This window comes from Stegostoma tigrinum, chromosome 8 (genome assembly GCF_030684315.1).
Source record: "Stegostoma tigrinum isolate sSteTig4 chromosome 8, sSteTig4.hap1, whole genome shotgun sequence".
Classification (NCBI taxonomy): domain Eukaryota; kingdom Metazoa; phylum Chordata; class Chondrichthyes; order Orectolobiformes; family Stegostomatidae; genus Stegostoma; species Stegostoma tigrinum.
In genome coordinates this window covers 45,761,353-45,779,828 of record NC_081361.1, presented here as the reverse complement: position 1 = coordinate 45,779,828, position 18,476 = coordinate 45,761,353, and the positions used below count along the sequence as shown (strand labels likewise).

The following is an 18,476-nucleotide window of genomic DNA, read 5'->3' as shown; positions in this document are numbered from 1 at the left end:
GTTATAGGTGAAGAAAAGAAAAGAAAAAGTGCTGCATTTTCTAAATGGTGAAAAACTGTGGTCACCAAAGACTTGCAGGTCCAAATACACTAATCATTATACTGCCAATAACAGGTACAGAAAATCAAAAACATCTAGTGAAATACTGGCCTTTAACTTAATAAGATTAGAATTCTAAGAGGCAGAAGTCATGACTTAGTGACACAAATCGTTGATTGGACCATACCTGATGGAGGATATATTCGTCTTGGAAGGCATGTAGTGTATATTGACCGGAATGAGTCCCAGAGTTCAAAGATGAAGCAACCAGGAGAGATTAAACAAACTCTTGACTGCAATAATAATTTTAACTCTCAAACATTCTAATGTAGTGCTCAAAGCTAGAAATAAAAAGTGACAAGATTCTCGATTTAGGTAAGGCTAAACAGGGTAAACTGAAACAACTCAAAAATTGGCAAATCTGTTTATGGCAAAAGGAAACAAGATCAATGGAAGGTGTTCAGAAAAGAACTTATTGTCTTAGATAACCACATTATACTTCTTAGGAACAAGAGAGCTACGTGCCAGAAAAGACACCCATGGACAAGTGGTAACATAAAACTAAAAACAAAAAGTACCGAAGACGACAACTAAATAAAACTACAGAGTGTACATCTTGGCAAACAAGGAAAACAATTACAAAAAGCAGTGGGGGATTACAAAATAGATAATTTGGAGGTAAGAGGAGAAAATTTCAGAAGGTATCAAAACAAACATACATGGTCAGGGGCTACTTGAATTGGCAACAGTTATAGTGCCAATTAAAATTAGGAAATGGCAGACATGCTGAATAATTGTACCAGTATTAACAGAGAAGAGATGAGGATGTCAATAATTCTGTGGGAACCAGTATTGAATCAGAGGTAAAAATGCAGCAAAACATTCAAAATAACAGCAATGGATGAAATATTCATGTGAAAGAATGATAGCTGCCCAGATCCAAGTGATTTCTATTTCAGTTTTACAAAAAGTAGGAGAGAACCCTATGTCTCAATGTTTGCTCTACTTGGGTACCACTTCTTTCAACTGGAAAATTCTGCATGTTGCTCCACTATTTAGAAACGCAAGGTTGGGGGTGGGTGTGTGGGTGGTGGAGGTGGGGTGGGGGAGGAACAAACAAGAGAATTATAAACTAGCTAGCCAAACATCTGTTGTTGCGAAACTGCTAGAGTCAATAATTAAGGATAGGGTTACTGAGCACCTTGGGAATGTTCAGCTGCTGAGACCTCTGGAATGGATCTGTAATGGGTAAGTCACGCCTGAAGAATCTGTTTGAATTTTTTGAAAAGGTGGCTTAACATATTGGACAGTACGTGCCGATTCAAGTTACTTACATGAACTTCTACTTTATCCTGAAATTTTATCCTGAAAATCCCTCAAGACACAGTTAACTACAGATAATGTTCATGATACTGAAGGCAAATTATTGATCTAGTGATGATATTGACTGAGCAGTAAGAAACAGCAAAAATAAAAGGCAGGTACTCCAACTAAAAGGATGTTACTGGTGGTGCCCCAAAAAGGCAGGACCAAGTATTCAAATTTATTAACAATTTAGATATTGAAATATAAAGCTGCATATTCAGTTTTGCTGATGGTGGTATTGTAAGTAGTACGAAATGACAATGCAGACAAGTGTGAAGTCATCTACTGTGAACTTGACAAGTATAGAACAGAGTGGTTTCTAAATGGCAAAAAGCTAGAAACAGTGAAGGTTCAAAGAAATTTGATCATCCAGGTACATTGACCTTGAAGATGCCATGAACACCTACAGAAAATAATCGAAGAAGGGTAATGCTTTAGTCATAAAATGCTCTGCTTGGACATTAACTGCAGTACTGGCAGCACTTATGGATACCACACAGATCAGTTGAGAAATAGCCATGAAGAGTACTCTAAGGAACTACTGCTATTCCATGCTTTGATTTCATTCAGAAAAAACACTGAATGCCTGGACCCATTTCCTTCTCCTGCTGAGGTCAAGTCTCTGTATTCATAGTAAGTGGAAGTAAACTACATTGCAAGGGTAAATAATAATCTTAAATTAGTTGATGTAATTTTAGCACATTGTGATTTATTCAGCAAATGATGTCAAATCATGGAATCAGAGTCATTGTTTTGCAAGCATGGGCTGATAGAATACTAAAAACGTATTCTATTAAAATAGTCAAAGGGACTTACTGTTCGATATGGTCTGTCAGCTGTTGGGAGGTATGAACAACACCTGACATCGCACTGGCAGTGAAATTCAGACTTCAAAATGATGCTTGTAGACTGGTCAAAGAAGTAGACTTACAGATAAAATTTCAGACTGTCGAAATGTAAGTGATTATATTTGGTATGGTGAAGAGGGACAAATTAAATGAGGCGGTAGAACCAGTTGAGAAAACCAATTTAAAAAGCACAAGATCATCATTTTCTTAAGCAGCTTATAGTCTGTAAGTTTGGATATTATGCTTGCAATGAATAAACATAGGGTAGGCAGAGAGATTACAGTAGTCAATTTCTGTGCACATTTTAGTAAGGACATCAAGGCCTTGGGCATGATGGAAAAAAATTGCTAAAATAGCACCAAAGATGAGGGGCTGGGGTTGCTCTCCTTAGAACAGAGAAAAGTAGTGAGACTTAGGGTTCTACTACAGCAAGTAAGAAGCAGTTTCCAATTGCAGAAAGATCAGTAATCAGAGAAACAGATTTAAGTTGAAAATATCAAAAGACAAATTGCTTTTAGAGAAAAAAAACATTCGTGGTAAACTGGAATGCACATTCTGAAAGTGATGGGAACAGATTCACCAGTAACTTTCAATAAGAAATTGGAGAAAAACTTGTAGGGAAAACACTTACAAGAATGGGGAAGTGGTCTATTCGGATATTTCTTCAAAGAGCAGGCATACACAGAATGGTCTGGATAACCACCTTCAATGGTGGTGTGATTCCATGAAAAAAATAAATTTTCATACATTGACATGCTTTTTCTTTGTATCCAATTTACACTATTCTTAGCATGTCTCAGACAGGGTTGCAGACCAACACATTTTACAATTCTCATAGTGCCATGGGATGAAGGTAGAAAGCTTAAAAACAATGTTTATATATGATGCTTTCCACAAAATTAGACAGCCATGACTAAACTCAGAAATTATCATGCCAATTTGATGAGGCAGCACCATAAACTAAACTTGTCCTCATGAAAGTTGGAAATGTTAGACTAAACTTGGATAACAAATGGCAATATTGTGTACAATTCCAACAGTTTATTATATATACACACACACATTAAAAAAAAATCAGAATTAGAAGTTTATTCTTATCTGCAAAGGATAAACAGACTAGGTCTTTACACAAAGTGGAAATCTTGACAGGTGACCTAATAGAAGTGCTTAAAATTGTGAAAGGTTTTGATGTGTGTGGACAGAGTGTGTTTCATTTAGTGAGGAGCATAATGCTAGAGACCAAGGTACAATAGTTACCAAGAAAGTCAATAGAGAATTCAAAAGAAACTCTTTTACTCAGTGTGGTAAGAATGTGAAATTCACTACCAAAGGGAGTAACTGAGGTGAACAGTATGAGAAACATGACGAGAATGAGGCATGAAAGGAGATAGTTGAGGAAGGATGCAATGAGGGCTCAGTGAAACAAATGCCAGGATGGTAAGGTTGGATCAAACGATTCATTTCTTACTACTGTATAGTATAAGTTATTTTCATTCAAGAAACTGTACCTAGTATGAGATGTTCTTTTTAAAATTACACCTGTAACAGAGACATACAGCATGGAAACAGACCCTTCAGACCAACTCATTAGTGCTGACCAGATGTCCCAATCTGATCTAGTCCCGTTTACCAGCATTTGATCTGCAGACCTCTAAACCCTTTCTATTCATACACCCATCCAGATGCTTTTAATGGTTATAATTGTACCCATTTCCACCACTACCCTGTGTGAAAATGTTATCCCCCAAGTCAGTTTCATATCTTTCCCTCCTCACCTTTAAAGCTACGCCCTTTAGTTTTGGACCCCCTACCTTCAAAATGACCTTGGATATTCATCCTAACTATGCCCCTCATTTCATAAACCTTTACAACATTACCCCTCAGCATGGAAAAATGCTTCAGAGCATGAGGAAAATGGGCACCCATCAAAAGCTAGGCAGTTGCTGAAGTAACCAGATTAGATTTTAAATGACTTATAGAGGAGGAACATAGTATAACGGAACAGATGAAGGAGAAAACCTTCACACTGTTGAAAAGTAAACAAACATGCCATAACAATTGTTAGAGATGGTAGGAACTGCCGATGCTGGAGAATCTGAGATAACACTGTGAAGCTGGATGAACACAGCAGGCCAAGCAGCATCACAGGAGCAGGAAAGTTTGACGTTTAGAGTCTGTTTAAGGGTCCCGACTCGAAACGTCAAACTTTCCTGCTCCTGTGATGCTGCTTGGCCTGCTGTGTTCATCCAGCTTCACACCATGTTATGCCATAACAATTACTGATTTTTCTTATTTTCTAATGAGGTGCTTTGATAGCAATACAGAACCCTTTGATTTCTCTTTTAATCAAGTGTTTTTCAGGAAAACCCAGGCTTTCACAGTGGTTTCGAAACAGTGGTAGTGGTAATTTCCTGGGGGTTATTTTCTGGATCCTTCCAAAGACAGCAGAAAAAAAACCTACAACCATCAGCATAAGGACCAGAAAACATTGATCACAAATCCAATACTTTTTTGTTCTCACCAATGCGACAATACAAATACAAGAAAGCACAGGATGAAAGCAGCTATTGAACCCATCGAGCTAAACCTTTACTTAGACAGCATACAACTTATGGCTATACACAATCGCCCCAAGAAAAGCTCTAGAAAAATACACTAATTCTAACTGCAGTCAAGCAAAACACCAAAGTATTTTCTTCCCTGCCATTTAAATTTGACAGTATGGCTCCCACTAATGTTATTTCCTCCTTTTCTGTGGCAAAAATACCATGTTCAATTACAAGTTTCATTTATCCTTAAAAATTCATACTATGGAGGTGCCGACGTTGGTCTGGGGTGGACAGGGTCCAATGTCACATGACATCAGGTCATGGTCCGACATGTTTATTTGGAAACACAAGCTTTGAGCTTTGCGAGCTTTGAGCTTTGCTCCTTCTTCAGGTGTTAGTGAGGCTCCGAAATCTTGTTTTTTCAAATAAACCTGTTGGACTATAACCTGGTGTCTTGTGATTTCAGACCTTGTAAAATTCACACAAGAACCTACAATTTCATCCAGATGTATACTTAGTTCATTCTATGATGGAATCAGAACAGGGTTAACATTTTGTTAGGACCAACTGCACTTGTCCCACAGCACAAAAATACTCTTATCTTAGCTATTTTTAAACAATACCAAACTTAGATTTTTTTCCTATTCGTTTTGTGGGATGTGGGCATCGCTGGCTGGCCAGCATTTCTTGCCCATCCCTGGTTGCCCTTGAGAAGGTGGTGGTGAGCTGCCTTCTTGAACCGCTGCATTCCTTCTGCAGTGGGCTGATCCACAATGCTATTGAGGGGGGAATTCCAGGACTTTGACCTAGCAACAGTAAAGGAAGTGTCATATTTCCAAGTCAGGATGGTGAGTGACTTGGAGGGGGACTCGGAGGTGGTGGTGTTCCCATGTATCTGCTGCCCTTGTCCTTCTAGATGGAAGTGTTCATGGGTTTGGAAGGTGCTGTCTGAGGATCTTTGGTGAATTTCTGCACTGCATCTTGTAGATAGTACACACTGCTGCTATTGAGCGTCAGTGGTGGAGGGAGTGGATGTAGTGCCAATCAAGTGGGCTGCTTTGTCCTGGACGGTGTCAAGCTTCTTGAATGCTGTCAGGGCTGTACTCATCCAGGCAAGTGGAGAGTATTCCATCACACACCTGACTTGTGGCTTGTAGGTGGTGCACAGGCTTTGAGGAGTCAGGAGATGAGTTACTTGCTGCAGTATTCCCAGCTTCTGGTCTGCTCTTGTAGCCACTCTGTTAATGTGATGTGTCCAGTTGAGTTTATCATTGATCACAGCAAGGCTAAATATCCCATCAAGTCTACTCTAATCATGTTTATTCTCAATATGAACATCAAATTAACCCTTTCACCAAGTAAGGGTAGACAAGTTCAATTAATCTTCCCTCTCATAATTCTCAATTCAGGAATTAAGTCTAGGATTATCTGATCATCAATAGATTAAAACCAATTATAAATCATTGTGCTTAATTTATCTGTATTTTAGAAGCTAACAAGTAGCAAAGATTTCACTTTGATTCAAGGGCAGCTATTCCGTACAACTTTTTTTTGAATCACGGTAGTTCCTAGATGCATTTTGAAAAATATTTTTCCCTATAAAAAACAGTGCTGGAAGGAAGGTTACTTCTCATGTTGGATTTTTAAATCAAGCCTAATTCAAGGTTGTTTTTGTTTAAAGTGTCAGAAGAAGTGTGGTCAATATGTTAATCTCAAATTGTTTTGTTGTAAAGCTAAATAATGAGGAGTTTGTTAGCTTGTCTGGGTAGTTGGATATGTGCCTCTCATCACTGTTTGAAAACTATGCTGATGATGAGGGTCAAGCTTTTTCTCAAAAGCATATGTTAATTACATAACACACACACACACACAAAGAGAAGAATCAGGCTGGGAAACAAAAATAGAGGGGGCTTCAATGACAGTTGCTTGCCATGTGCTGCTGTGTTTAAGTCAGATGATGTGCAGTAACATCAGATCCTCTTTATTTTGTCACAAAGCACATAAGTTACATCAACTGAACTAATGGATTCTAATCCTACCTACTGTCCCTTACATTTCATCTCACTGTAGAATAAAACATTGACAACTCAAGCCATATTTTACCTGAGTGTTAACAATTCAGGAGTTTGAGGAAATTTGTAGTACATGGAAAATTAAATCCACATTGGAACAGGACACAACTGTTCTCACTTACTGCTACACCGCCAATCTAGATCAGTTAAATGAAGCTAACATTATACAAATGAATTCCATTCAAAGTAAAAACACTAAGTCCAACTATTTACCAAAAGCAGTCGTTTAGAATACATAAATACATAAACTAGAGATAATAGGAACTGCAGATGCTGGAGGAAGGCTGACGAGAGATGAAGGGTCTAGGCCTGAAAGGTCAACCTTCCTGCTGCTATGATGCTGCTTGGCCCACTGTGTTCATCCAGCTCTACACCTTGTTATCTTAAATACATAAACTACATGCCTTCAGGGTCAAGGTCACAGAACTCCTAAGCAACATATTCAGCAGCAACAATTTTTTCAAAAACAAGGAATTAAAAGCTTTATTTATTGTACTTTCCACAAAGCGAGTCTAGGTTTGTGATGTTTGTCAGTAAATTCAGTAGCATGACAATCTGTCCAAGCTGTGTAACACTTGGAAATCATTCTGCCTAGTGCTTCATGCAATTACCTTAGAAATTGTAATCTTCTATATCCACATTACATTTATGTTGTGGCCACTTTATGTGTACAAGCACCATGCTTTCAGTGTTTGAAGCTTAAGTAATTTGCTCCAAAATCCAATCCACCACAGTATGAACAGTTTCTTCAATTCAGTTACAATGTGTACTCTTTCTAGAGTGCATTATTTAAATCCTAATAATCAAATGTTGCCACACTGATTTTGAAACAGAAAATATTTTAAGCTATAAGAAATTGTATTGCAGTTTTTCAAAAAAAATGGTTAGTACATACAGACAAATGGGACTGGATTCCAGCATACAGTTTTAGTCAGGTATTGCAAGCAGACAGCTAATTCTAAAAGTGCAGCACGTAAGAACATACAGAAGCTTTGACTGAAGAATAGTTACAATGACAATTGTAACGAAGATTTATGTTTTTACACATTTTCCAATTCCATACAATGCACTTTGAATCTCAGCAACCTTATCTGAAGCCTCCAGCAATTAGCAAATTCACCCCTCTCTATTGCTAACAGCACAAAATTTGGGGAAATTTGATAATCAAGTTCCATCACAGCAGTTCGTGAAGCAGTCCACTGCCCCACCCCCTCCTATTTATCAAAGCATTGACCGATTTCCTGCAAAAATGCCATTTGAAAGTGAAACTTAAAAATCCTTTATTATATTCCCAAGGCAAATGATACTAACTCGAAAATGTCAGACTGATCATCACAAACAGCGAAAACATGGCATTTTAACATCACCCCTACGGACAACATCAGAACACTATTCAAACAAGAGATTCGGGTTTCCTGTAGTGTAGCATTAGTAACACTTACAAAAAGGTACTTGGTATTGAAAGCTGCGCATTTGCAAGGTGTGTATCTGAGGCTGGTGCTATTTGATGTGTGTCCGTGCAGAAAGCTTGAGGAGACGAAATGTGTGCCCCGAAAACAACAGACAAACCGCATCGCCAAACTACGAACGGGGGTAAGAGAAGGTACAATCTGGCAAGGTGCTGCGTGCATGCCCTGACCTAGTGCCGGATATAGAAGCTCATTATTTGGCAGCAATGGGAGAAGAAGAGGAGTCAGGGACACTAAGCAACCAAGCGGCTCCGAGACGCTACGTCCACGCACTGCGGAAACCGAGAGCCAGGCCCAGGGCCTACTGCTGACCTCGGGAAGGTAACTAACAACAGTGCCCCCGTGCCCCACACACACACCTCGCAGCGCTCCAGGCCGCCATTAAACAGCAGGCCCGGGGCTCCAGGCTCTCACCGTAAATACTGGGCGCAGAGCGGGTTCATTCTTCCTCGCTAAAGCCCAGCAGCAGCCGCCATGTAATCTCCCGAGTGCTGAACGATCCGGATGGCGTCGGCGAGGAGGAGGTTAAACTCATAGCTCGGCGCTTGGATAGAGGGCGAGGGGGGGAAACCTTGAAGGGGAAGGACGGCTTGAGGCCGGAGCCGCGGGCCTGACTTGTTTCTGTTGGGCCGTCGCTGCCTCCCTCAGAGAGCGCGCCTGACCGCGCGCCGCTTCCCAGGGCACCCTCTGCCGCTCGCGCTCCGCTCACTCCACGGCGACGGCGGCCTCATCTGTGTCACCGTTAAAATCGTCCTCCCCTCTTCCACCTCCTTTTCCTTCTCCTCCCACCCCCGACTACGCACAGACACTCACTTCCGGCTTACCGGCTGGTGCAACTAGTTTCGCTCTCCGGCGGAAATACGCCATCGACTCAATATTCCCCGCCTCGCCAAGGCATCACCGTGTGGAAGGGATTTTGCTGAGGATTCGCTCACTTGTAATTAAAAGGAAAATGTGCCAATACGAACCCTTTAAAGTGAGCAGGGCAGAATGTACGGCTGAAGATTCAAGTACAAGTCAAGCTTTGAAATAGTTCTGTATTTTTTTTCTGAAGAAGGGTTCAGACCCGATACGTCAGCTCTCCTGCTCCTCTGATGCTGCTTGGCCTGCTGTGTTCATCCAGCTCTACACCTAGTTATCTCAGACTCCAGCATCTGCAGTTCTTACATAGTCTATCAGTTTTAGTACAATGTTGGTCTTGCTCCAATTTCAGTTGTGACTTAGCTGTGGAGGTGCCGGTGTTGGACTGGGGTGGACAAGGTCCAAAATCACATGACACCAGATTATAGTACAACAGATTTATTTTAAAACACAAGCTTTCAGAGCCTCGCTCTTTCTTCAGGTGTTAGTGAGAGAGGTAGTTTCACATGCAGAATTTATAAGTAAAAGATCTCACCACTGATGACGATGTATGAAACGAACCTATGACACCGTTAATTGTGAAATGAGGAAGATAGCCAAGCATGAAGGTTGTCCATCTCGCTTCTGAGTTCAGAGATTCTGGGTTCATGTTTAACTCAAAAAACTGGAACATAAACAGTAGCAAAATTTGTCTGTTTGGCACCAGTGGTTATGAACAAGAATCAAATACAGGTTACAATGCAGAACCAGACTGTTTGGCCCATTGTGCCCATGCTGGTATCCTGCATGAGCAATTCATTTAATGTCCAGACTGATTTTCCAGACAGTGTTGTGTCATTTTTGATTTTCATTTTTAGATAATAATCCAATTCCCTTCTCAATACCATGATTTAATCTGCCTCGACTCCACCATCAGACACTATGTTCTAGATCTAAACCACTTAATGGTGAAAAAGGTTTGTGTTCATTTGCTTTTTTTTCGCCAGCTACCCTAAATCTGAACGTCTGGTTCTTGACCTTTCCACCAATGGGAAAATTTCCTCCTTATCCACTCAGTCCATTCCCCTAATGATTTTGAATTCCTAATTGAATCTCTCAACCTTTTCTTCTTCAAAATGAACAGTCCCAACTATTCCAACCAGACTGTGTAACTAAAATGCCTCATGCCTTAAAACATTCTCATGAATCTTGTTGGAACCCCACTATTACCATTACATCTTTCCCAAAGTGAGGCACGCAGGATTGATGTAATATTTTCAATAAGCCTGCACTGCTCCAAATGTGAGGCCAAACTAGTACTTTACAAAGATTTTTCATAACTCCTTTTGCATTATATGACCCTATTTAAAAGGCCCAGGGTATTTTAAATAGGGTCATATAATGCAAAAGGAGTTATGAAAAATCAGGGTATTTTTAAATCATGCCTGCACGTCCAAGTCATAAGGCCTGTAGAAGGATGATTGGACGGCAAGCAGAATTTGTGCAACTATTAAGTTGGTTTAAAATCATCAGTACGTTGCCCAGAGACTTGCTGGAATTTCTCTATCCAGGGAATAGAGGCAGAGGTGATGCTCGTTGCACCTCAGAGGCAAGTGCCCACAACTGTCGCCTAAGGAGCATCAGAGCATTCTACCCAACTCTGCCAATAAAACTGCCACCAAGCAAAGTGCAGGTGGTAATGTTTCCATCTCCTTCATATATCTGTACCCTCAGTTTTTTGCAAAGATAGGCAACTACATCGTTTAATATTGATATGGCCTTCCAAGCACAGAGGGTAATAGGTTTAACTGCCACCTGCAGGTTCCCCCAATTGTAGAGCGTTATCAGTTGTGTTCATGTAGCCATTAGGACACCTATGAGAGTGTCATAAACGGAAGGCATACTCAATATTTAGTTGATACATGACTACAAGGAAAACATTGATATATATGCACCTTCTCCTGCCAAATATCATAAGTGCAGCACAGTGGCTCAGTAGTTAGCACTGCTGTCTCAGCATCAGGGACCCAGTTCAATTCCAGCCTAGGATGACAATCAGTGCGGAGTTTACACATTCTCCACGTGTCTGCATGGGTTTCCTCCGGGTTCTTCGGTTTAAAAGTAGAACAGTACAGCACAGTACAGGCCCTTCAGCCCATGTTGTTGTGCCAACCTACTATCTTACTAAGATCAAGCTACCCTGCATACCGTACATTTTACTATTCTCCATGTGCCTATCCAATAGTCACTTAAAAGTCCCTAAAGTATCTGACTCCACTACCACTGCCGGGAGTGCATTCCACATGCCCAACACTCTGTGTGAAGAACCTACCTCTGACATCTCCCTTATCTTCCTCCGATCACCTTAACATTATGACCTCTCGTAATTTCCGCCCTGGGAAAAAGTCTCTGACTATCCACTCTTTCTATGCATCTCATCCCACAGACCAAAGATGTGCAGGTTAGGTGGATTGGCCATTGCCAAACTGCCTGTGGTGTCCAGGGAAGTGTAGGTTAGGTGGATTAGCCATAGGAAATATAAGGTTATGGGGAGGATGAGCCTGGGTGGGATGTTATTTGGAGAGTTGATGTGGACTTGTTGGGCTGAATGGCTTGTCCCCACACTGTAGGGATTCTGTGAAATAACTGTTTCGTGCTGCACCTTTCACTGCTGTTCTCTCCAAATCCTGGGTGTGTTGTTGGGGTCTGGGCAACAGATCCACACTCTGCGAAGATGGCTTCACATGCCACTACAATTGTCTGAAATGGAGCTTTCACAGCATTACAATTGAGGGCTAGTAGCGTGTACCTCTTGACATGCACAAGGCATGTACTTTTACCATCTGAACCACTCTGATTGTACATTACAATTCTCACTATCCTGCGTGACCCATATGGTAGTTGAGCTGCTATGAAACATAATGCAGCAAAGGGAAATGATACTTGGAGATGATGATGCAACTCTGACATCAGCAGAGCAGAGAAACGAGAAACATGTGACTAATACTCAAAGAGAAACAGAAGAAAAACATTGTACCAGAGAGCTGTATTCTCCATAATGAATATCATAGTGTAAATAAAGACTTTGCAGAATTATTGAGCGCTTACAGAACTACTCTTAAGAGCAAGCTAAGGGTGGAAGGAACTCAGAGCAGTAGAAGTTTAGCCAAACAGTGCAGACTCTAAGAGTGCAATACTGACACTCACCTCCCAAGAGAACACAAAATGTATAGAATCTATGAATAGCCAACCAAACAGGCTTCAGTCTGTGGCAGAAGTGCAATCTGTAGGTATAGATGCAGCAGGCTAAGGCATAATTGTGGCAATATCCCAATACAGACATGATTTCACCTGATGATGAAGAAGAGCATAACAAGGGAGATGAAGGACAAGGGGACTCAGAGGTATAACGTTCAGATTTTCAGGCTGGATAAAGGAGGATTAGGAAGGCCAAGGCAAGGACTGATATAAGCTTTGAACAGGAATAGACCTTACAGCCCCTCAAACCTGTCCCAACATTCAGTATGATCATGGGTTATATGATTTGGAACTCAATTCAACATTCCCTGATAGCCCTATTAGCTCAAAGCAGGTTCGCTTCTGGGCATCGTCAGTGTGAAGGAATTATTAATTTAGCATAGCTTTGGCAGAGGGACCTGATGAATGAATAACAGAACATATAGTGGAAATGCACTAAACTTGAGCTTATTTCATTAGGAAGACAACCATGCATTTAATCTTCATAATCATTTGGTCACAGTCAGATGGACTACTGGATGACAAAGTGTGAAGCTGGATGAACACAGCAGGCCAAGCAGCATCTCAGGAGCACAAAAGCTGACGTTTCAGGCCTAGACCCTTCATCAGAGAGGGGGATGGGGAGAGGGTTCTGAAATCAATAGGGAGAAAGGGGGAGGCGGACCGAAGATGTATAGCGGAGAAGATAGGTGGAGAGGAGAGTAGAGGTGGGGAGGGGATAGGTCAGTCCGGGGAGGACGGACAGGTCAAGGAGGTGGGATGAGGTTAGTAGGTGGGAAATGGAGGTGCGGCTTGAGGTGGGAGGAGGGGATAGGTGAGAGGAAGAACAGGTTAGGGAGGCAGGGATGAGCTGGGCTGGTTTTGGGATGCAGTGGGGGGAGGGGACGAGCTGGGCTGGTTTTGGGATGCAGTGGGGGAGGGGGAGATTTTGAAGCTTGTGAAGAAAACATTGATACCATTGGTCCAAGCGGAATATGAGTTGCTGTTCCTGCAACCTTCGGGTGGCATCATTGCGGCACTGCAGGAGGCCCAGGATGGACATGTCATCTAAGGAATGGGGGGGGAGTTAAAATGCGACTGGGAGGTGCAGTTGTTTATTGCAAACCGAGAGGAGATGTTCAGCAAAGTGGTCCCCAAGCCTCCGCTTGGTTTCCCCAATGTAGAGGAAGCCACACATGGTACAGTGGATACAGTGTACTACATTGGCAGATGTGCAGGTGAACATCTGCTTAATATGGAAAGTCATCTTGGGGCCTGGGATGGGGGTGAGAGAGGAGGTGTGGGGCAAGTGTAGCACTTCCTGCGGTTGCAGGGGAAGGTGCCGGGTGTGGTGGGGTTGGAGGGGAGTATGGAGCGGACAAGGGAGTCACAGAGAGAGTGGTCTCTCCATTTGGCAGACAAGGGTGGGGATGGAAAAATGTCTTGGGTGGTGGTGTCAGATTGTAGATGGCGGAAGTGGAATTCCTAGAAGCATGGCATTCCAACCGGAACTCCATCAACAAACACATTGATTTGGAACCAATCTATCATCCCCTGAGAAAAAGAACAGGAAATGACATCACCAACCCAAGGAAACATAACCAGATAAATAGAAAGCGGGACATAACACCAGCACTTTGTTGGAGGCTCACTGATGATGTTACCTAGAATGGTGACGAAACGTCTGAAAACTAACCTTCCAGCTCAGCGAGCAAACTCACATCCAGAATCCTCCAAATACACAACAATTCAGCAATGGCCAGCAGGAACAAATCAGCAATGAATGTGAATGTGATGGATATATCTATTAAATAGTCCCGATTGACCTTCTGCTGCTAAGCCCACTATAAGCTTGGGAGGACTTTAGCTGTTGAGATTGAGGTTAAGAATGAAATTGTTGGAGTTAAATAATTTTGCATGTTGAATGATGTCACACTTTGTCTTCCCTGCTTACTTCTGGCCAATGGGCCCAATGTCCAGGCTAACCATGGACCATAACACCATAAGTTATGAGATCAGAATAAGGCCGTTTGACCCATCAAGCCAGCTCCACCATTCGATCATGGTTGATCAACCCCATTCTCCTACCTTCTACCCATAAGCCTTGATCCCCTAATTAACAATCGACTTAAAATGGTGTCAGACACATATTGCACGAGAAGTGTGTATACATAGTGAAGATGCCATTTTGGACCTGAAACAGCACATGTAAAACTGAAAGTGCAAATGCTGCACCAGCAAGTTTTGTGGCCAAAATTTCTTATATGTAAAATTGACATCTCCATTGTGCCTCACATGACCTCAGGGTTTCCAAAAGCACTTCATAACCAGTTAACTATATGTGAAATATATACAATGTTATATTGGAAACTTAGCAGACAATTTTCATAGAGCAAAATCTCACAAACAGCAATGAGATTATCAGATAATCTGTTTTTGTGATGTCAGGTGAGAGATAAATATTGACTAGAACACTTGTGAACCATGTCTTTTTTTCAAAATAATGCCATGGGATCTTTTACAGCTACTTGAGAGGGCAGATAGAGATTCAGTTTAATGTCTTATTCTGAAAGAGAAAGCCTTCAGCCCAAATGCTGTCTAAATTAGATGACTGAGCAACGGCCCCAAAGTTCCTACACAGGCAGTGCAGAAGTTAGATTCTTTAAGTTACTTTGCATGCATGATCAAGCATTACCAAACTGTGTGCATTTAGCTGAATTGGCTGAGTACAACAAAAAGAAATGGCTTGGTTGCCTCCAGCAGCATCGCATTCCTTCAGCACTGCATTGGAGAGTAAACTTGGATTATGTGCTCAATCTCTAGTCTTGAGCCATAACATTGTGCCGCAGAGAGCCACAGTTGTGCATGCTTAAACACGTTTGTACTGCCATCTATACCCTGGTGTTTTCTGGTCATTTATTTAACCGGTTTATTAAACTGTAGCTATCACCATGGCTCAGTGAATTTATTTAATGAGATGCTGAACTTTACAACCCACAAATGTCCTACTAAGTTACCTGAGACAGGGTGGGGGTGGTGTGCTACAATAGGTCTCATTGCAACATAACTGCATCACTGGCCCTGCTCCTGTTCATTATTCAATGACCCTGCACTGAAAATGCACATGTTTAATATCATTCAAAGACAGAACCAGGAAAGTCTGTGGTATGTCATGTATAATAGCCCACTGACATAGTTGACCTTACAAACTGACCCTGTAAACATTGTGCTAACATAATAAGATTTTAGCGTTATTTCACTTGCAAATATCGGTATATAATGTAGAACAATACACATTTAATTAAAGATAGGCGTGATTTTTAAAAAAATTAGTATTATTCATTTTACGCATTTGAACACTGATTATTAGAGGTTTGGTCTCTTTAAAAAATAGGAGGCATAACAGAAAGTCACTCAATTACTAAATTAACAATGTATTTCCTTTGAGCAAATAAATCTAGTTTTAAAAAATAAAGCTTAATTTAATATAGAGTAATTTATCTCATAAATTTACAAACCTTATTTGGTTAAATATCTCTCATCAGTGAGAGGTTTAAACAAACACCAATGAGAATAGAGTCTCATTGCAGCTAAACATAGGCAGAATTTTCCCAGCTCATATTTGAGTTAAGGAGGTGAATGGAGTGGGTAAGTCCGAAAAATTAATGCAGAGTCAGGAGTCCAACATGATCCTGCTCTTCTCTTGTATTCCCCATGGTGGCATTTAAACTGAATGAGAACTTCCTTGGATCTATTAGTTAAGTAATTAAGAAGTGGTTGAGGCTAATGGGAAGCTAATTAAAAGGACTTTGATCTTGACTCCTGGATTTCTGAGCCAAAGAACATTGTTCCCAACCTGGAAGAAACCTGATGAGGTCACCAAGACAAATGCACAGAGAAAAGAGATTCTTTAGTGAAGCCAACAATCTGGGATGTTTGTGATCGATTACACTGAAGAGTTCCAGCAACAGTCATTGAGAAACCATGTCTTTTCTCTAAGAGAGTGGCTTTCAGTGTTTTTGATTACTAAACTGCTTGGAAGGTGCTTCCTTTGTCTAGAACTTCATTCACCTTTCAAGCTGTGAGTCTTGATCAGAGCTTGGGAGCAGCTTACGGACTTCCATCTTTCACCTCTTCTGAGCAGAGACCACATCACCAGCAACAGTTCCACTGCAATGATTATGCAGTCATAACTGCTTGTGCAGAGAGGAGGGAAAGACCACATTTGTGAAGGATGATAGAGGCATGGATAAGGGAGAGCTGCCAACAAACCAGAGCTGGACAGGAAGGTGTACCCAATGTCTACTATCTTAGCTGGAACCTAGGCAACAGGTAAGAGATAGCAGGAGATTGGGGGTACGCAAGAGAGGGGTCTCTGCAGCAAAGTCAGGGTTTGGGTCTCAGTAACCTCACCCCAACCCCCAAACCCCACTTTCTGATGCTGGATCCCTCAATCAGGCACTGAGTGTCGATCACTTCCCCATCTCATTTCCCAACCCCCACAATCCAGGAGCTCACAAGCAACAGACTTGCTTCTCATGTTCCTGAATGGTGACTCTCTGACTGCCATTCAATTAATATCACTGACTGTGGATTGAGGCCTCTAGTTGGCTTTAATTGCCCTGCCAGGGGTCTCAACTGATAGGAAGGTGGGAAGACCATCTGTGGGCCTTCCTGCTATAGATTTAAGTAAATGGTGGCAGAACAACCATCTAGCCTGCACCCACCTCTTTCCTGCCTGGGTGGGTGACAGCACTAAATTCTGCTAGCCTAAAATAACATTTACAGAACACTATTCCACTGGACTTGTGAACAACATATATTTATCAGTATGCTCAGAAGAAAAAAAACCTACAGTCGAATAGAGACAATTTAATGTGTTCAAAGTTTGCAAAATGGTAAAGGGAAACAGATGCACTGGAGTGAGACTGGATTATTAACCCACAAGTGTCACTTCTGCAATGGTTCCAAGGGGTGCTGGTTTGAAAGTGTCTATTTATATTTCAGAGAGGAAGTACATATCCTGTTTGCTTTTCATGCTCCCTGTAACATTTCACTTGTTTTAATTTGTTCACATGATTTCAGGGTGCAGTTTCTCACTTACCTTACACATTTCCTGAGCCATAATATATGTGAGTGAATAAAGTAAAGTAAGGTGAAAAATTAAGTCAGAGGAATGGAGAGGAATACTTTCAGCTGCAATGATACTTCTTTTGTTTTATTTGACAGTCTTTCCCCTGTGCAGGCTAATCTTTTCTTATGTTTGTAACATGAGCTTTCCCAATGCTTGTGATCACAAGCAAATTCTGAACATCTTCATATCAGTGGGGAGCACGTTTTATTGAACTTAAAGTGTTATCGTTTAACTTGAGTCAGTTGTCCTCTCAGACTCAAAGTAACTAGGAAGATTCCAAATAGTGAAGTTGTTGCAGCCATTGAAGTGGCTGTGTGTTGTAGCAAGTGATTTGCACTTCAGGAATTACGTTAGTTTAATAGTAAAATTTTGCTTACATAATAAAATATAAATTTGTTGAGCAAGTCGATTCCATTCCTATGCATATTACATACAAATGTTGGCCAACAGCAAAGAAACTGGAAGTCACAGAATCAACATCAAAAGTGAAAATCCAGTAGAGCATAAGCTCAGCTCTTGTGCTGTGCATATACCCAACCTTCTATCCTGTGCAAGTTTGAGACAAAATTTCAATTATTGTTGCTTATTTCTTGTGTACTAATGATCTAAAACGTAAAACAACACTCGTACAATAGTCTGATGCACTGTTCTCTCCAAATCAACACCCAGCTATCCATCTATCTTGGAGACTTTAATAAGCACCAAACAATGTTTTGTCTTGAAGATGTCAATTATAATTATAATAGAGAAGCAATTGTATTAACGGCTTCGCTACAGAATAATTCTCCACTGATGCTAACGGTTGAAGTACCTTCTATTCCTCAAGGTTACAGAAGGACTATAACTCAGACCTCCATTTCCTCTTCAAAGATAGCAAACAAAAAAGTCATCACCTTCAGAAATGTTCTTGATGACTTCTCCAA

The 18,476-nt window shown here is 41.2% G+C and overlaps 1 protein-coding gene across 3 annotated transcripts in view; it reads right to left on the bottom strand.

Annotated features, from left to right (window-relative positions):
• The window catches only part of smg7 (SMG7 nonsense mediated mRNA decay factor), a 120,336-nt gene extending 111,209 nt beyond the window's left edge, over window positions 1–9,127 (bottom strand). For all 3 annotated transcript variants that reach the window (XM_048539249.2, XM_048539251.2, XM_048539250.2), the window contains exon 1: window positions 8,757–9,127. In XM_048539249.2, coding sequence (XP_048395206.1) covers window positions 8,757–8,785 — 29 coding nt within the window. In that variant the 5' untranslated portion in view covers window positions 8,786–9,127. The remainder of the gene's footprint in view (window positions 1–8,756) is intronic.
• Between the last annotated feature and the right edge of the window lie 9,349 nt (window positions 9,128–18,476).